This window comes from Mixophyes fleayi, chromosome 1, assembly GCF_038048845.1.
Source record: "Mixophyes fleayi isolate aMixFle1 chromosome 1, aMixFle1.hap1, whole genome shotgun sequence".
Classification (NCBI taxonomy): domain Eukaryota; kingdom Metazoa; phylum Chordata; class Amphibia; order Anura; family Limnodynastidae; genus Mixophyes; species Mixophyes fleayi.
In genome coordinates this window covers 197,483,625-197,504,583 of record NC_134402.1, presented here as the reverse complement: position 1 = coordinate 197,504,583, position 20,959 = coordinate 197,483,625, and the positions used below count along the sequence as shown (strand labels likewise).

The following is a 20,959-nucleotide window of genomic DNA, read 5'->3' as shown; positions in this document are numbered from 1 at the left end:
AAATGTACATTTTTACAGGTTAAGTATTTAAACATACCATTGTTTAGTGAACATGTGGTGGACTAAGCATTGTATGTTTTTTTTGCCCTAGGCTTTAATGGTTTAAGTGAGAATGCATAATCCAAGATCAATTATTCCTTTTGCAATGTCAGCAACCAATTTGTACAAACAACATGAAATTAAAGTAAGAGGCACATCTAAAAGACATCTGAGGGCATGAACCCATTGAAGGCTTTATTAGCATCAATGTGCCCAGCTCATGTGCATCAATTTTCTATTCAATATAAGAAAAGGAAATATATCCATCTATCTATACACACACATATATATATTATATTTGCAAAAGCTTTGCAAGTTAAATGGGAACATTAGATTTAATGATGGGATGATAATCAGAACTCATGCATTGACACTTAATGTGAATGGTTGCACTATCTAGGGAGGGCAGCACAGTGACTTAGTGGTTAGCACTTCTGCCCAACAGTACTGGGGTCAGGAGTTCAATTCCCGACCATGGCCTTATCTGTGGGTTTCCTCCGGGTGCTCCGGTTTCCTCCCACACTCCAAAAAACATACTTGTAGGTTAATTGGCTGCCATTAAATTGTCCTTAGTCTCTCTGGGTCTGTAAGTGTGTGTGTATGTTAGGGGATTTAGATTATAAGCTGCAATGGGGCAGGGACTGATGTGAATGAGTTCTCTGTACACCACTGCAGAATTAGTGGCGCTATATAAATAGATGATGATGATGAGCATGACACAAATAAAGGGTGGGTGTCTATGTTTATATATAAAAACTTGACCTAACCCTTTTGCTACCAGGTCCTTGCCAATTTTTTTCACCACATAAAACATGGCCAGATTTACACAAATTGACTGTCACTTGCAGCAGAAATAACTTTTTAATTATTTATTCTATTCTAGTTAATTTTACACTACAATTCAAGCAGGGCTGGTGCTGGCATGTCGGGTGCCCCTCCACAAAAAATACATTGATGATGCTTTTTATTTTAATACAAATCATATAATACACTTTAATAAAGAGAGTAATATAAATAAATACATTAAAACAGCAAACATGAATTGCTATATGAATAATAAAGAATATGTATTCTTTGTGACAAGATTTTACATTTTTGTAAATGCCCTCTCCCTCCTCCATCACCACTGCTGCCCTCTCCCTCCTCCATCACCACTGCTGCCCTCTCTCTCCTCCATCACCAATGCTGCCCTCTCTCTCCTCCATCACCAATGCTGCCCTCTCCCTCCTCCATCACCATTGCTGCCCTCTCCCTCCTCCATCACCAATGCTGCCCTCTCTCTCCTCCATCACCAATGCTGCCCTCTCCCTCCTCCATCACCACTGCTGCCCTCTCCCTCCTCCATCACCACTGCTGCCCTCTCCCTCCTCCATCACCACTGCTGCCCTCTCCCTCCTCCATCACCACTGCTGCCCTCTCCCTCCTCCATCACCACTGCTGCCCTCTCCCTCCTACTCTTCTTCTGTCTTCTCGTCCTCTTCTGTCAGTGTGCTGGCTTCTCTCTACGCCCCTTCTCACTGAGTGTGAACGGAGAAGAGGGGAGAGGGAGAAGGCCGTCGCATACAGGTGGGGATAGCAGGTGGAGGTGGAGCGCCCCTCAGTCTTGGCGCCCCCCGCCTTACTTACCCCGCTTACTGTGTTCCGCCGGCCCTGGCTACATACTTATGTGATCTGAAGTAATGAAAATGAATATTAGCACTAAGAGTTTGACAATAGATGTTGTTTTAGAGACCCGTCCTTGCGCCTGTGTAACTTTCACTAACTGTTAGGAACCCCTCCAGCCAGTACATCAAAACCCGGAGTTTGCTCTGAAGTCTGGTGTTCACTGGAGCCCCTAGTGGTGGGGACAGACTTTGCCGCAGACAACAGAGGGTCGTGAGTTGTGCCCTGACTGGGGAGAACCCAGCGATAGAGTATAGAAGCAAACAGCAGAGTGAAGTCCAGGCAAGGGTCGAGGGCCGGCAGCAGACAGAGTATCCAGTAGACAAGCCGATGTCAGAGGTCACAGGCAAAACAGCAGCGTAAGAGTCCAGGCAATAAATCAAGGCAGTCAAACGTAGTCAGGTATCCAGGCAAGGGTCAGCAACAATAAACAGATACAAGAGCAAACAGATACAAGAGCAAGCAGGTGCAGAGAGCAGGCTAGAGCACTGAAACAGGAACTATAACCAGCAGTGAGGCCCAGTCCTCACTGCCTTAAATACTATAATGGTCAAATCAAAAAGGAGGAGGACAGGGCCGATAATCAGCCTCAGGAGGCTGCTGATTAATTACTAGTTGGGAACTAGCATAGATCATATCACAGCCAGGAACATGTATGAATGAAAAATAGAATCATGCGAGAGCTCCCCCTGGAGTTGGAGGATGTCCCAACAACCTCCAAAAATATAACAGTGCATTGAAACTAATGTACGCGATCAGCTGCTACCCTATGCCAGGATGCGGCGTACCGCCGCGGCTCGTAACACTAACTTAAACAGTTTTTCTTAGATTAACTTCATTTTAGCCTGATTTAAGGAAATATTAAAAGCAAAAAAACATATTTTGAAAAGGTGGTAGTGTTTCTAGAAGCTAGTCCCCCTTTTAGTTCTGGTGAGACTTTACAATACTAGTTTAAAAAAAATAAATCTCCTGTGACGAGCGGTAAAATGTGTTAGCAGAAGTTTCATTCAACCACATAGTTTTGAGGTGCTGCCACCTGGATCTGTGTGAGCTGTACTATTTACATGTTAGGGTTTCTCCAGTGTCGCCCCCTGGCTGGTGAAGCAAACCCAACTGCCTTGTTCAGTTGTCTTAGTGACATATGTTTGTGTTGGGCAAGTCAGTATTTCACATTTGCTAGTGAGTGAAAGGAAAGGTGTAAGAGGTGGTGGCTAAATTAGTACGCTTAAGATATGAACACAACACTGTGAAGAACACTAGTGTAGCAAAGTTGAATTCAATGCAATTAAAATATATATTTGCAGAATAGTATTTGACAATTATCAAACGCCTTGGCTGTACTGTTGAGTTTTTTTTATCCTTTCTAATCTTCTTTCCTCCTATTCTTCTGTCTTATTCTCTTCAGTCTTTTCTTCTTCTCGTCCTCTTCTGTCGGTGTGCTGGCTCCTCTCTGCGCCGGTCCTCTCACTGAGTGTCGGAGCGTGATGACGCCACATCTGACATTGTGTGAACGGAGCAGATCGGAGGGAGAGGAGGGCGCCGGGCCGCACACAGGTTTTTTGTCGCTTTTTTTATGCCGGCGGACAAGTGGGGATAGCAGGTGGAGGGGAGCGCCCCTCAGTCTTAGCGCCCCCCGCCTTGCTTACCGTGTTCCGCCAGACCTAAATTCAAGAGTTATGAACACAAACCAAAACCTGCAAATCTCAAAGACATGACTAAAACAATGTAGCCTTATTCATACACCTGTGTGAGATTAGAAAAGAAGTGTGTTACAGTAATGGATATTACATCGTATTGAGTAGAACTGGACCTGAGGAGATGCTTGGAGAGATAAAGGGCTTTTTAAGTCTTCAATGGCTGCTGTAAGGGATATGCATGGTACTAGTATAAAGAAGTCTGGACAACTGCTTTGATTTGGTTCCAGATGCACTACTCCAAAGTGCTGCTACCAAATGTGTAGAGTGCCCTTTATGCCACTACAATCTTGGTAGCACTCTAAAAATACTGCTGGAGACATGAATAGCAGCTACCCACAATAAAAGAGTTGTTCATATTATAGGATATTTAAATTATATATATATATTTGTTGAGTAAATGAACATTTTCAGGCTTAGCGCATCAAAAGAAGATTTATACTTATAAGCAAAGCATAACAAGTGTTTTATTTTATGCTTTGAAGCCTTCTTGTATTAGGTGGATTCTGATTGGATCCTGAAGTCACAGGACTAGATTTGCAAATGGCTTCCTACTTCTGGTTGGAATAAGTCTGGGTAGCTTTAATCTCAAAATACAAAGGAGATGTACTGCTTAGTTTGTATTAAAAACTTTATAAAAGATTAGTGAACAGTGTTTATACCACCATGAATATGGAAAATTATTTTAAAGGTTTAGCATATCATACTTTGAGGTGAAAAGGTAAGAGGGGGTGTTCAGGTTTAGCAAGTAAAAGAACAAATTCATTTACTGGGTTTTATCAGATTATTGTTGTTTATTCCAAAATATCAAGGTAAATTTATGCCAAATAGAAAAAAAAATTTAAATAACAATTTAATGTAGCCAGTAATTGAACAGTTTTTCACCATGTTCAATCACTGGTTAATATTTATTCATTTACTGGATTGTATTTTCCCAGGGGTTTTAAATTCTAATAGGCTATTTCTTCCTTACAATCAGATGGATGATGGTGACCAAAATTTAGCCTACAAGCGATTTAGGTACAATGAAGAAGCACTGTCTGCTTCTTTGGCAGCTTTTAGAACTGGCAAATTAAGTCTTAGCAAGGCAAGTCAATAACGCAACATTTCAAAACGCACTCTACACCAGTGGTTCCAAACTGTGTGCCGTGGCTGCCTGGTAGCTGCGGCCAGAGCCGGTGGCAAGCAAGGCATAGGACTACTTGGCAATTATTTTGGCTTAGGGGTGCCTTGAAAAAATAAAGGAGACCCTAAAGGTGCCTCAAACTGAGAAACTTTGGGATCCACTGAACAAACTTTCAGGGAAGGTGCCTGATGTCAGAAAAATGGGGCCACAACCAGGACTGCTTCCTGGAGGAGCTGCCAGACTTGAAACCTGGATTTTAAATAAAGCCAACCTTGGATTTCCAATGCACCCTGATGAAGCAAAAGATGCAGTACAAGGAATTTTAAAAGGCATGAATAGAAAAAAATCCACTTACTTATGACCTCCCAGATGATACATGGTTGCCACGATTTTTAAAAAGAACTGCTGTTGCAAAGAGAAATATGAAAATACTATGTCCTGAAACAAATCGGAAATGGCTTCAAGGTGTGTGGACTGTTTCCATACGACACTGAACCAGTTGGCTGCAAAGGCGGCATAAACTATTTGAGGATAAGGATATATCAGAGCTGTCTAGGCCCATTCCTTGTTTAGATTATGAGGCAGGACTGAATGTTATAGAAAGTGAAATGAGCCACCATCATCTTTTACAGATTAACATTTTTAGAAGCAACAGTGATACAAAAGTTTCTTCTAAGATGCTAGGATTGCACCATGTTTGGCTAAAGTGAAAGCAGGAACAAACTGACGGTCGGACACCTCAATCAAGTACCTCAACTGCCAATGGTATTATCAGCCACAATGTTGTGGAAAACAGCAGTCAAGATATTGCAACAGGACTACTAAATATGGAAATCAATTTGTCAGAGGAAATCCTCCAAATACCAAAAAGAAAAAAATGGGCCCACAGCAAATAAAGCACCAGAGAGTGTATGTAAACCACCTGCATTGGCTTATGCAAAACAAAGCAAAATATGCATAAAAAATTACTACTGCAAAATGGAGATCTTACTACGATTTGCAAGTACATGAAAAACAAAAAGAGCGTATTGAGGCAGCTAAAGAGGAAACTAGGAAAGAAAAAAAAGAGAAGACAAAACTGTGTCAAGGGCAAGCTCAAAAAGTCATTACTTCTAAGAAACATAAAACTGGTCACCCTCACCTTCAAAGCTCTCTCCAACTCCTCCCCTTCAATCTCTAATCTCTTCACTAGACACATCTCCCCCTCTGCAATACACCTCATTCCAGCCTCCAACACATTTTCTGTGCTGCTCCCCCACTTATGAAATGCCCAATTCCAACTGATCAGACTTTCCCCCACTCTTCAATCTTTCAAGTGCTCTTTCAAAACCCACCTCTTCACTATAGCCTTTTCAACCCAACCAGATACTACTCCTTCTGCAATTCCAGTCGCATGTCACACTACTTCCTATTGTCTCAACATTGCCCTCTCCCTCTTAACTGCAAGCGCTCACGAGCAAAGCCTTCTCTACCCTTTGTCTCACATCTGCACCTCCTTCATCATCTTTGTTCTCTGTCTTCTTTTTGTGTGTGACTGTATTTCGTATGATTGTAACAGACTGTCTTCAGCAGCAGAATTTTGTTGCACCTTACAAATTAACAATGATGTACATCTATATTTTCATCACTACAAGATATACAGGAGTACAAAAAAAAAAAAAAGAGACATGTGCTATTTTTTCCATTCAAGTGTCTGGACAACTGAGCGCTTTTATCTTTTCTTATTTTTTTTTCTTTCTTATAGCACACATTATAGTGTTCTATAAAACTACAGCATCTTATAATGCGTTACAGATGGCACAGAAGCACAGGGAAGAGGGAACATGGGAGCTCCATTCATTTTGAAATCAGTTGCAGAGTTTTCAGCTTTAGCAGTTATCACTGCAGAGAAGTTAGTATGGTTACTGACATATTAAAATAAACTACTGTGAAAATTGGATGTGTAATAGGAAAATATTTTGAGAACCCCTCGAGACAACGTTTTTACATATAAGATTTAAAACTTTTAAGCCTCTCTCAATCAGGATTTCCAATTCTTGAAATTACTTTTTACTGACAATTATATAAAAAAAAAAAAAACAACATTTACTGATTTTTTTACTGCCTAAGACTTTAAGGAAAAAATGCATTTTGTAACAAAATTGTACATAAGTGGTTCACAATCCTACATACTTTAAAAATAATGAATGACACTTCTGTTTGTATTATTGTAGTATTTTTTTCCTACACATGGGAGAATAATGTTGCCTAGTTTTTATAAAACACTTTTTTTTTCTTTGTATTCTGTCAATTCTGATCCCACAGTCGTGAAATTTCCCAATTCGTAAGAAATAAAGCACATATATCATTATTGCTGCTAAAGAATGGCTAGAATTCATAACTTAAACTATCAGATCTAAGAAAAGTACAACATACCGGAATGCTGTGAGCTCCACTTTATCATGTTCAGACTTAGCCAGGTCTGGGATGAGCGCGAGATGAGAGATTTGTGTAGATGCCCAACCAAACTGGAAAATGATGATGAAAGGTATAAAGTATACCAGGCCCACCCACTGGGGGGTGTTTTCTGTGCAGCCCAAACATGGGTTGAAGATAAATGGGAATGAGATAATGACACTCAGTGTGCCTGCAACAAAAAAAGGTTAAGATAAAAATCAGTTTTAGTTTAATAAAATGTTTAAGAAAATAGTCATATTTTTATAACTTTTTTTTAACACTTTATTTATAAAGGATACAAATAAAAAAACATTAACAATAAGCGATACAATACAGACAAACAAAAGATTTCCTTCAGTTTTTCTATAGAATAACTTTTTTAACTGATCCCTTAATCTGACTACAGGATGAATTATGGAGGTCTGGGTTATTACCTCCAACAAGGTGTATGAGATTTATCAATCACAGCTTGTGAAAAGGGACCACAGCGTTTATTCTAACAGATGACCTGTGTAGCAAATGTAAAATTAAAAATATTTTAAGATACGGATTAATAAGTGCTCATCATCATCATCATCTGTGTAGAATTCTTGTGGGGATCCCACCCTGTGACTTCTCTTGCTATATAATTGCTACCAGAGTAGTGGTTGGCAAAGCAATATATTGAACCTGGATTAGTTGTTACTTACACACTTATGGACTTTATTGAATGGCTAATCCTCTCCAGCAACCGTGAGGCTTATAATATGCCAGCTAGGTCAATGAAGGGAATCCACCTCCAGAGAATTTTTACCCTGGTGGGGAGTCTTCCTAATAAGGTTAAATCTTAAGACAATCTCCTTTAATAGGGATTGTCATAATAAGATCATAAAAGAAATGAGGAACGATGTCCATACACACTATCAACAAACGCAATATCAACAGTGATGTCAGGGAAAGTTATTGGCCTCATATAGCAATGTCTGTGTCCTGATTCCAAAATCAGTCAAATGAGTAAAAATGGTTTTAGAGGTTTAAGAGAGGACACGTTTACACATATGATTTATATATTTTTTATTTCAGAGTAGATTCTCTTATAATCAGAATTGTCAAAATACTTTTTACTGACCATTTAATAAAGCAAAATTCACTCTACAATTTGTTACAGACATGGTTATGTTATATCACTATTTGTCCAGGACTGTAAGGAGAACTATTATTTTTATCAAAACAGGAAGTCTGCAGAAACTGACTGTTACATAAACTGTTAATGATCCAATTACTGTTGTGCTGACTTCAGTTGGTACGAAGTGTAGCGTAGGTGGACAGGATACAAAGAAACTTCTAATGCTATCGTTTTATGTTCAGTGCATTATACCAGTTAAGGACAGACTACAATATCCCAGGATGGCTCCATCCTGAAAGGGTTTAAGCATAGGTAAATTTTGTTTCTATGTAAAGCATTAATTTTCTCTTTTTTTTCAAATGCATAGTGGAGCATAGTATAAACAGGGAGCATGAAAACCTCACTATAATTTGCAAAAGCAGAATACACAATATAAATGTATCCAATGGAAACACAGTTCTGGCAGAGGAACAGACCAGCTGAACCACAGAGGTAAGAATAGGCCCAATATGTATGTGTATAAGTGAAGTGCAGTTATGTGTAGTCAAAATATTTATTTTATCCTTTACAGATCACAGTAACTATCTTTACAACTATGCTTCACGTTGGACCACAACCAGCTTGTTTTGTGTTTGCACAGTAATCTTAACACTCATGCCTTTGTAGCATCACCAACCAGTGCTACAGCAAATTGTGTAGGAAGGCATTTTTAGACCGTTTTTAATTAGTTTATTGAAGCCTGGTGGCATTAGATAACATTGTGAAACTGAACTCCAAAATTACCAGGAGATGGGGGTGGGTAGGAATAGAGAACAGTTGAAATAATCATCTGCAATCATGAGTCAACTGGATAGGATGTGGCAACACCAGAAAATTGTGTTTAGGTATAAGGATAGTATGGTGTGTAAAACCCTAATTATAAAATGTAATACACTGATGATAATTGTGAAATCTGTGGCCTGACTAAGTGTCATCCTTGACAATATTCATCACTATAAGCCTATAAACCTTGTGAACTAGATTAATAGAAATTAATGACAGTGCTCAAGGGCCCAGCAGTTATAGATTGAAGAAAATATATATAAAAAAAATAAATAAAAAAATTCATAAGCAATATCTGTTAAAGGCAGAACAACATGTGGAAAACACAATTGGAGTTGGCTTAAAATTAAAGTAAAATAAATAAAAAATCTAAAGATGCTTTAAAAAATACATATAAACGATCTAAAACATTTTGATATTTAGCTTAAGAGGCTAGATAATCAAAATGTATATGCAAAATATGGGCAGCACGGTTGCTAAGTGGTTAGCACTTCTGCCTCACAGCGCTGGGGTCATGAGTTCAATTGGCCTTATATGTGTGGAGTTTGTATGTTCTCCCCGTGTTTGCGTGGGTTTCCTCCGGGTGCTCCGGTTTCCTCCCACACTCTAAAAACATACTAGTAGGTTAATTGGCTGCTATCAAAATCGACCCTAGTGTGTGTGTGTGTGTTTGGGAATTTACACTGTAAGCTCCAATGGGGTAGGGACTGATATGAATGAGTTCTCTGTACAGCGCTGCGGAATCAGTGGCACTATATAAATAAATGGTGATGATGATTATAATGTGCATAAGGTAATACTTAATCATGCTGTCTGATTACCAAAGTAATAATATATCAGGGATAAATATATATATATACATACACATATATAAATAAATTTATATATCATCCCTAACTCACCACTGCTGTTTAATTTCAGGTGGCTGTTTTATATATGTCCACACGACTCATAGTAAACTTGTCGCAAACGTACACAGCTGTGTTCTTGACCAATTCATTGCATCTTCCCAAGGTAAGAAACTAGATTGTAAACATATTTATGCCTTTTTTCCTTTTGTCATATACATCGCCTTGTTCCTACAATCTATACTCTGTAATGTTGACTTTATTTTCTTCTTTATTTTCTAAATACTATAAAACTGCAACACTATTTCCTCAAATAGTTTGTACCAAACACAGAATATATTATAGCCAACTAGGTTAAACCTTTAAAAACAAAAATGCATGTCCCATCATATAGTTACCAGCCAGATTGTTTTGATATACCAAGAGATTACATCTTCTGCATTATAGAGAATTAAAATAGTTGTGAAATTCCCAGAAGTACTTCGCCAAGCAGAAAAAAAGGCGTTCACAAAAGAGGTCTTACAACATTTTATATGCCAAGATAAACAGAGTCCCCAAACATCAGCACAAGTCACCTCCCACCGACATGGACCCGATGCAGACACAGCCCTGGTGCCAACTTAGACACTTATCCTGAAAGAGTTAATCAAAGACCTTAAATTTGCCTTGCAAATCCAGAACGCCGTAAATGTGGAATTGGAAAAGCAGGCCGAAAGTGTGCAAAAGTTAAAAATTAAGCATTGTAAATTTTGTTTATTAAATAGAGAGATTCATTTTCTTAAAGAGAAAGATGCAGAACTAGAAAACAGGGTTAGATTAAGCAATAAACAGATTTGTAACATTCCAGAATCCACAATATGTTTACTTTGTTTCACATCTGTGTATGCAATTTGTTTGTATCATGATCCCTTCAATGTACGGAGATCACTAGCAAGTAAGTGTCAGAGCCCAAATATATGAAGTGTCCCCCCAGCAGAGGAGAGGTGAGCAAGGTTGAAAATGAGTGCCAGAGCCAAGTGAGTAATGTCACCCCCTGAGAGGATAGGTGAGAGAATGGATGTGCACTGAGGCACCACTTTAAATGTTGCTGTCCCAATAACATAACCATGTCTTAACTTTTAAGTACTGTGCAGTAGGAGGAAGAATATGTGGTTGACAGCTTTCAGTTCTTAAGTTGTCAACCACTTAAGAACTGTGCAGAAGGCGACAAAAAATTTATATAGTTTCTCTTCTATCTGCACCCCAAGTATGGTGCTGGAGGACTTTCTGCGACAACTATTGCACTGCACCACCACAGAACACTACCTGTGTCCATGCTTCATCCATAACGCCAGGTGACGCTCTGATTACTTATGACCAATCCCAAGAGCTAGCCAGAGGAAAGCACAAGCAAGAAGGTATTACCTATCCACGGTCTCCCCTAGACCACACACCTCGAAGCCTAGGGCTCAGTAGGCAAGGAAAGCCTCGGAACAACCATCCACTTTATTAACTTGACCCCATAGCACTGACACTAAGAGGCTGTACTACACTGCCGACTCTAAAACTGTCAGGCAGTCAGTATTTCAGAAAAATGCACTGCATCCGCTTTTGTATTGGGCTGGCCTGACTGACTTATGGAGATAAGAAATTACCTCACATGTCATGTTATTACAATCGTCAAATTTCATTGTTGTCCCTTGCATTTACCAAGTCAGAAAAGAAAAGTCAGAGCCAAACCCTCAAACAATTATTTAAATTTGCTGTGTGTTAGAAGTGTGGCATCTGGCTCTCTGAGACAAAGAATGATCCCTCTGTCTCAAAGAGGCAAATACCAGCCACAACCCCAACACAAGTTCAATTATTGATGTGGAGTGGAGACAATGGAGGGGACACTAGACACTATTTGGAACTAAATCATATTGACCCTGCTGCAAGTAAATTCTAAAATATTCACAAAGGGTTGCATACAATCTTTCATGTATGGCTTGTACAATATGAGCTTTGTATGCGTATATTTATTTAGGCAGTGCTGATACAATATAGACACTGCTGGTTATAATGTTTTAGGCACAGCTGGTTCAATGTGGGCAGTAATTTATACAGTGCTGATATAATCCAAGCATCAACTGGTACATAGTCATTGGGTGCTGTTGGTATATAGTCATATAGGCATTGCTAGTATAATCTAATGAGATGATAATTTCTGTAATAATTAGACACATACTGGTAAATAATCATATGGGAATTGCTGGTTCAGGTTAAGCCCATGTCTAGTGATTTGGACTTTTGATACAGTCTCAGTACTGCTTGCCCTTAATTAAATTGGGCATGTGGGCATTGTTGATATAATTTGGGCACCTGCTGGTAAATAGTCATAATGTCATCACTGGTACCTGCTAGCACTGCTTTTACATAATAATATGGGTCCTTTGGTAATAACCTGCGCACTTTCTGATATATAATCATGTGGACACTGTTTGCATCATCTTAGTCATTTGTGATTTTTCTTTAAATGTGTGTGGAAGATAAGGATAATGGGCCTGATTCATTAAGGATCTTAAATGAAGATGTATCTTATTTCAGTCTCCTGGACAAAACCATGTTGCAATGCAAGGGGTGCAAACTAGTTTTTTGTTTTGCACATAAGTTAAATACTGACTGTTTTTTAATGTAGCACACAAATACTTGATAGCTTATTTGTACACTGAAATTTAAAGTTGATAAAGAGTTGATAAAGAAGTGGCTTCTTTGCTGGCCTGGTGTCAAGAAGGCCAGCAAAGAAGCCACTTCTCTCCAGGAAAATCAGGGACAGACTGATATTCTGCAAAAGGTACAGGGATTGGACTGCTGAGGACTAAGGTAAAGTAATTTTCTCTGATGAATCCCCTTTCAGATTGTTTTGGGCATCTAGAAAAATGCTTGTCCGGAAAAGAAAAGGTGAGCACTACCATCAGTCCTGTGTCATGCCAACAGTAAAGCATCCTGAGCCCATTCATGTGTGGGGTTGCTTCTAAGCCAAGGGAGTGGGCTCACTCACAATTTTGCCTAAGAACACAGGCATGAATAAAGAATGGTACCAAAACATCCTCCAAGAGCAACTTTACCCAACCATCCAAGAACAGTTTGGTGATGAACAATGCCCTTTCCAGCACCATGGAGCACCTTGCCATAAGGCAAAAGTGATAACTAAGTGGCTCGGGGATCAAAACATCGAAATGTTGGGTCCATGGCCAGGAAACTCCCCAGACCTCAATCCCATTGAGACGTTGTGATCAATTCTCAAGAGGCGGGTGGACAAATAAAAACCCACAAATTCTGACAAACTCCAAGCATTGATTAGGCAAGAATGGGCGGCCATCAGTCAGTATGTGGCTCAGAAGTTGATTGACAGCATGCCAGAGTGAATTTTCAAAAAGAAGGGTCAGCACTGCAAATATTGACTCTTTGTTTAAACTTAATGTAATTGTCAATAAAAGCTTATGAAATGCTTGTAATTTTACTTCAGTATACCATAGCAACATGTGACAAAAAGGTGTAAAACCACTGAAGCAGCAAATTTTGTAAACCAATACTTGTGTCATTCTCAAAACTTTTGGCCATGACTGTACATACTACAGATATCTGCCTGCTCTGCTGTTCGAGAGTACATACACACTTCCACATTTGCCTGATATTGTTCCATCGTTGCTCATGATTTTTAGGAAGTATAGAAAACCCAATCAAACAATACAATTTGTTCATTGTATAAATGCTATAACTGCCTATAGTCACAGCATACCCATGTTTAGAACATATGTTAATATACTTCAATTGCATTTACTATGTAAAGACAAAAATAAAAAGTTGAATATTTAACTGTATTAAAGCTTTTTTTGTTTCTGTTTTAATTTTGAAACCATGTGCAACTCGAGAGGACACTTGAAAATAACAGGTTGCCCACTACTAGTATAAAGTTGCATTGGAGGGGCGAGGTAAATTTAAAATGTGGGGACAAATTTATGGATGGGGTAGGGCATGTCCTAGATCTACTTTAGATTTCAGTGTAGAAATAAAGCCATTACCTATTTGTGTGCTACACGAAATAGCAGGCAGTGTTTTCCTTACCTGCAATAAACTTATTTGCAACCCTTGCATTGTAACATGGTCTGTCCAGGAGCAAATTTTGCTCTTTGTAACAAAGTTTTAATTATTCATTTTTCTTATATTGAGCATATTTGTACGCAACATGACGTTCTCACTATGCTTAAAGCATTTGTTTTTGGAGATCAACACAATCCAAAAACAAGCATTCATGTCTTAAACCTGTAACATAGTACAGTATAAGGCAGGCACTGATCTCAGGGCCCTCAACAATATTATGGGCCCCTGGGCAAAGCAGTGCACCGTTGCCCATATACATATATATATATATATATATATATATATATAAAAATATATGTAAAAAAAAAAAATTATATATATATATATATATATATATAATCTTATCTATCACTTTTTTTATGCACTGGTCAGCCGTCAGCGTCCCTTGAAATAATAGAAAAAAACAAAAACCCTTAACTTACCTTTTAATCGGCTTACTCTCCGATGCGATTCTCTTCACTTTTCTTCCAAGTCACTGCTGCTGCCTGCTGATTAAAGTTGTTTTTGCGCGGGGGACTTCTCCGTGCTGCGCTCCACAATGGATGTCGCAGATCGGGCATGACGTCATCACGCCCGACATGCACTGCGAGCGCCGCACGGAGGAGGAGACCAGGGAGGGAGCCAGATCACCAGCTGACCGCAAGGTACGTTTTTTTTGCAGGATTTTTTTTTAGCGCTGCCTGGCCCCTGGGGCACCTGCCCATTGTGCCCAATGGAAGAGACGGCCCTGACTGATCTATAATTATATTTCATATTTCTATTACTAAATGTATAATCTTGTTTACAACTTACTAACAGTTTATGACAAAAGTCAGATTTTAACTATACCCTAGCATATCTGACCTAAACACAATTTTTCCAAGAGAAAGTAAAACCGAAAAACAGGCTTATTTGCGTGGCAAATACATTAATTGAATCTAAACATTCCCACTGCTTCATATACAGCGCCTTCTAATCCTTTTTCTGTAAAACTCGTTGGTCAGCCCGTGATATCCCTCAGACCTACCGATTAGATGCCAGGTTTTCCTGCGCCCATAAGATAGACCGACAACATGTTGATCCGATTCGTATCCAACAAGAGGGGTGCAAATACCATCAGCAATCTGACCCACCATAAGGAGGACACCGGCGTAAAAAGAGTTGAATCCCAAAACGGAATGGAAATATACTAAGAAATAGGTGAACCACATGGAAGCACATAGGTCATTTAAGAAATGTCCAGTAGCATAGCTGAGCTTCTGCCAGAGAAGCAGGGGCGCCGAGTCTGCCATTCTAAGTCAGATTCGACACTTACTTCCTCCCAACTAGCAATACTGGTGGGTTTGTAATGTGCTGATCTACATAAGTACACATACTCTCGTCAATAAATGTAAGAATACTAGATTGCTCAATAGAGCTAGCGAGCAAACGATGTAAATCCTCCTCCAAAACATCAAAAGCCACTTCAATCCGATTCGGTAAAGATCATATCTAAGTGTCATGTGGTTAGAAGAGCGTCACCCACACACGGATCATCGTAACTCTGTCACACTATAACGATGCATTGTGTTCCGGATTGTTTTGTCCCTACCTGGCCATCAACCAGTCCGTTTCGATCCAGCCCTGCGGCCTATAGATTGGCAGTTTGTGCACCAATCAAACCATCCCTTGAGGTGTGGCCTGGGATCTCTGTTCAGTAACAGAATCCCACCCCTCATCCAAACTTGTGACTATCCAGTTAAACCCTTCCCCTCCAGGGTGTAAAATGCAGTTATAACCTTCCTGTATCTATGCTGTTTGTATCCTGTCGAAAAAGTAGTTAAATACACGTAATCCTACAGGTTTTAACATATATATCTGTTCCAAGTTACAGTTATCAGAGTGGATTACGTTTCTATTCTAGTGTCTACACAGTGAAGAAAATTGCAAGTACTTAGAAATAAAGAAAAAACGTATATACATAGGAAATTAATATCGGATCATGTATGTATCATGCATTCAAGTTTTTCAATTCATGAATGATTCTTATCTTTTAGTGGCTGCAAGCCAGTGTTGGCTGCATAGCTAGTGTGTTTAGTTCAAAGTGTGTTAGTTACAAGTGTATTAGGATTAATATAATATAATTCACCATTATACCGGAGTTCCTATTAGTTATTTCTACATCAGGTACAGAGGGTATGAGAAACAACAAATTTATAGGCACATTTATCATTATTCACATAAAGTGAAAAGTAGTTTTCAATCCTTATCGCAATGATAAGGATTGAACTACTTCTCACATTTATGTACAGCCCTGCACAGAAACAGCAGTTCCGAAAAACTGCTGTTTCAGTGATAAAAAAAAACATACTTACCCCCCTCTTTGGAAGCGCTGTCTTCGGGTCTTCTCTTCACTCTTCAAGTGTGCATGTCCAGTTCCAAGAACTGGACATGCGCACACAGATCCCCTCTCTGTCTCTGCAACGATATTTGCAGAGAGAGAGCGCTGATTGACAGGGAGGGATCATGTGATCCCTCCACACATGCGCTGTACAGCTCTGCTCTCCGGAGCAGAGCTGACAGCATTAGATTTCCTCAATTCGGATGATGTACGCCAGCTGCAGCTGGCGTACATTAACATGACAAGTGCCCGAAAAAAATCTTTTTTCGGGACTTGTTAGATTGCGGCCCAGGAGCAGTCACCATTCTGTTGAATCGTGACTGCTCCCAAAAACGAAGAGGAGTGCAAAGCAGCAGATATCCATGATATCTGCTGCGATGCCCCCTTAATAAATTTGCGGAGGACACTGGGACCTTAATTATCCGTTAAAAGCACTATCGTGCTTTATTAAATATGCCCCCTAGTTTTTCTTTCTTTCACCAACAGGTGTCCATACCCTCTTTGCACTAGTGTCAGAACTTAATTTAAGAAAGTGTTGTTGTTTTTTTAATACAGAGTAATTATCTATTCCCTGTTTGTACAATTGTCAGGACTGAATTTAAAAAAAGTGCTTTTTTGAATACATTGTATGCAGTTATTTAACTGCTTGTTTGCTTAAGACGTTTATTGCTAGCCTTTGTTGTGGGAGTTTATTAGGGGCTGATTGAAGTCACTGATCACGTGTTTATTAGTAATACATAATTATTGTATAGTGACCAAGCTTATTTAGTTAGTTCAAAGTGTGTTATTTACAAGTGTATTAGGATTAATATAACATAATTCAGAGTTACACCAGAGTTAAGCAGGAGATAAAAAGGAGGAGAATACTGTACCTGATATCACTACTACAGAAGGACAACATCCAACACTCCATTGAGTCATGTTACCCTCCATCTCAAGCACCTGCTTTGTTCACTCTTTGCTGATCTGCTAGCATTGGTGATAAGATCAATTCTGATTTAATGAATCAATTGTAAACCTTGTCTCTCATTTAAATTCTCAGTATGTTCAATCTGTTTTACCATGTTCTTGTCAGCGGCTGCGGGCACCGCCGCGACTCTCTGTCTACGTTGGTGGCGTTCCGGCCGTCTCCATCTAGACCGGGGCGTCACTTCCAGCTTCCTCGTCCTGATTGCCTAGGCAACAAGCGGGATGCTTTAGGCTCCCTGCTGCGGTGCCCTCCAGCTGTCAAACAGCCGGGCGCGCGCACAGGGCTGTTTAGGCTCAGTCAATTATGGCTGATTAGATTTATACGCAGCTGGGCACTCTGCTCTTTTCATTGGCCTGCAGTGCCAATAATTAAGCAAGCTCTGGGAGCAGGGCTTTGTCCTGATTGGGTTTCTGTACTATTTAAGGCAGTGAGGACTGAGCCTCACTCCAGATTATAGCGTTCTGTTTCAGTATTGCTGCCTGCTTCTGTGCTGTGTTGGTGTTTAAAACCTTAGATTGCTTTTCCGTGTATGACCTCTACCCGTTCCTGGACTCTGAATCTTTGCCTGTGACCCTGACCTTCTGCCTGTACCCGGAATCTGAACATTTGCCTGTGACCCTGACCTTTTGCCTGTACCCGGACTCTGAACCTTTGCCTGTGACCCTGATCTTCTGCCTGTACCCGGACTCTGAACCTTTGCCTGTAGCCCTGACCCAGCTTGTACCTGACATCTCTACCTGTGCTCTGTCCAGTCCGCAGATCTCTGGCCTGTCCCTACTCCGTGTATTACCTCCTGTACCTGTGCGCTGCCGTGTGAACATAAACTTGTACTAAACTGAGTGTAAGTCCTGAGGGCATCCGAGTACCTGTGACCATAACCAGTCTCTACGGGAAAGGCGGCTGCTATAGGTGAAGACCTCTTCTGCTTAAGTTCTACAAGTTTATGCGGCACTTTTTGCCATAGCATGCTAGCAGATTTCCATGTCTTTCCTCACTGCACCATCCTCCTCTCCACACTCCCCTTGTACCTCTCCTCCCTTATTCCCTCTTTCCTATTCTCTAAGCTCAATATCCTCAGCTACTTCAACCTACTCTATCGCCATTTCAACCTGCCCGCCTTCTAGTTCAACTGTTTAGCCTCTACTTCCTCTGCTACCCACCTGGACTCCTTCACTTAAGCTGGGTACACACAACTGAAAACTTCATCAGATGCAATTTCTGTAACAATTTTACCAACGACTGAAAGTCATGATGAGCATGCCGTTTCATCCGTACACATCTCCGCAATTTACTGTCAGATCTTTAATTTTTATCTCTCATATACATCTGCTGATATGATCGTGACTCCGTACACACTCTACAGATATCTTCCGCCCCTACAGCAATGTGTAAATCTAAATAACTGGCCGAAACTCAGCGCGCGTGCACACATACACACACAAACACGCACACTCCCAGGAAGAAGAAATAGCATCATTGTCATTCATTATATATAATGTATACTTAGTTTAACACACTTTGCAACTGTACACTAGGTAGAATTTATTGTTACTGGCAAATAAATATATAACTAATAAAAAAAATCTGCTTGTTTGCTTGTCGCTGTTGTGAACATAGAGAACTTACAGTTATTTATAAGGTTTATAGAAAGGAAAAGATATCCGCACTAGGTAAGTTTCATACCAAAGTCTAATAATAGGCTCTAAATATTATGGCCTATCAATCAGGATGATTGAATTGTAGCACAGAACATCCTGAGCGGTGCACCCAATACACCAAAAATGTAGTGAAATATCAGAGAGAAGAAAAGTAGGTGACTGAGGGGCACTCAGAGACGATGGATGAGTGTATATATAAAATAAAATGAATTTTTATTGATATACCTTAAAATTATGACTAAACATTTCATCCTAAACCCAAAAGCTGGCGAAATATTAAAAACCAAAAACAAAAACAATAATTGTTAAAATTGCAGATGCACTGCAAACTTAGCTTCAGTGGTCATGTAATAGATAATAAACTCAGAATAGAGGATATCGCTATTATAATATGTTGGTTGATGTAGAGATAGTAAATTCCACTATTAAAAAGGATTCCCTATTAACAATAATGACTCCTAGGTTATCTTAAGCAATATATGGGATCTAAAAAGATGCCTATATAAATCAGAGGAATCCCCTTGGTAGAGGCTATAATGATGACTAGCTAATATGTCATGGGTAACGATATTGAGCTAGTGAATAACCTATCAGAGAGAGCCCCTGATTGTCTAGTTTGTCTCAAACAATAAAGAATATCTTTGGAGAGATGCCTATAAACATTTCAAAACAGTCCCCCTGGTGGTAGCTAGTATAGTAAATCTCTGTTCTATCCTATATCATGTCGTGCTGACTCTAATAATAAATATGTCTCTAGAAGTCTGATATGAAAACAAAGTATGTCTAAATAGACAGACTCAGGGAATAGCGTGGAGACCCTAAAGTTAAGAACGCTGTATAACCCACACTTGCTATTTTTTTACATGTTAAAGACGGAAATAAACTATGTAATGCAAATCTTCAAGCCCATAGAGCAAGTGCAGGCAGACTATTCAATTGTAAATATTCGCGTTACAGCATGTACACTAAAATCGTGATTTGGCATTTTTTTCAATCGCACCATTGAAGGTGGTTTAAAAGCGTTAATGTATCCTTTTAATTGCAAACTTATTTTAATAGGGGTTGTTTTTTTATAATATTTATTTATTAAACATGTATCAAATGATTATTGTGTATTAAAATTAGAGATGCTCACTGATCCCGGTGAAGTGGTTTTGGTTTTGGATCTGGATTAGCTTCGTTTTTTGGTTTTGGCAAAACCAGCCTCGAGTGTTTTGGTTTAGGTTTTGGTTTGGTTTGGAATCTGTTGTTTTTTGGAAAAATTGCTAATATATGCTAATCCTACATTATTATAAACCTCAATAACACTAATTTCAAGTCATTTGCAGTCAATTTTGATCACCTCACAGGTCACAATATTATTTTCATACACTTTTGGACAAAGACTGCAGACTGTAGCGATCTGGCTGGATGGTAAGCGACAGAGCAATGACTCAAACACACGGCAGTTCCTACCACATCTAGGACACATAGGCACACAGCAGTGGCAGAAAAGAAAAGTGGGGCAAGATGGAATCTTGATCATGAAACCAGTTATGGTTAATTTGATCACTCCTCGTGTTTCTTGGATAAGTGAGGTAATTCTACAGTTAATACATGGCAACGAGCGCTGACCCGACCCCCCCCCCGGATTGTGTGCTTTTATCAGACACTCACCAATCCAGGGTGCCAGACAATGCACTTAAAAGAGCCATTGTAATTGAAAGCAAAAAGCCAGTTCATCAGTGAGCTTCAAATCAGCCCCAATTCCCACAAAATTATAATCTAGTTAGCTACCTTGGATGTAAAGTGCATATTACAAACACTTGCTGAACTAGCAACAAAGTGGAAGGTAATACATATACACGTTGTTATGTGCGTATTGTCGCTAACCAATAACGATTGTCGAACCTCGATTTGTGTTTCCAACGCACAAAGATTTATTCGCAAATAGTAGAATAATATGTTCAAGCGGATTGATAATAAATACAACCGTTACTTATCGCAGGCGCTCTGGATCCAGTGTGCAGTCATTCAATCCTGAAGTCTGGGGACAAGATGTCTGAACACTAGAGCTGCTGCTTATATACACACAGAAATACAGTAATACAATGAAGATGGTATAGCTTGCATCTATTG

General features: G+C 39.5%; 1 protein-coding gene across 3 annotated transcripts in view; it reads right to left on the bottom strand.

Moving 5' to 3' along the window:
- The window catches only part of MFSD12 (major facilitator superfamily domain containing 12), a 65,453-nt gene extending 50,038 nt beyond the window's left edge, over positions 1 to 15,415 (bottom strand). For 2 of the 3 annotated variants that reach the window (XR_012690818.1, XM_075204739.1), the window contains exons 1-2: positions 14,861 to 15,415; positions 6,937 to 7,147 (exon numbers count right to left, since the gene is read on the bottom strand). Coding sequence is in view for 2 of the 3 variants with exons in the window: in XM_075204739.1 (XP_075060840.1) it covers positions 6,937 to 7,147; positions 14,861 to 15,125 (476 nt within the window). In the remaining variant the exon portion in view is untranslated. The remainder of the gene's footprint in view (positions 1 to 6,936; positions 7,148 to 14,860) is intronic. The other variant, XM_075204738.1, reaches the window with a different exon arrangement.
- Between the last annotated feature and the right edge of the window lie 5,544 nt (positions 15,416 to 20,959).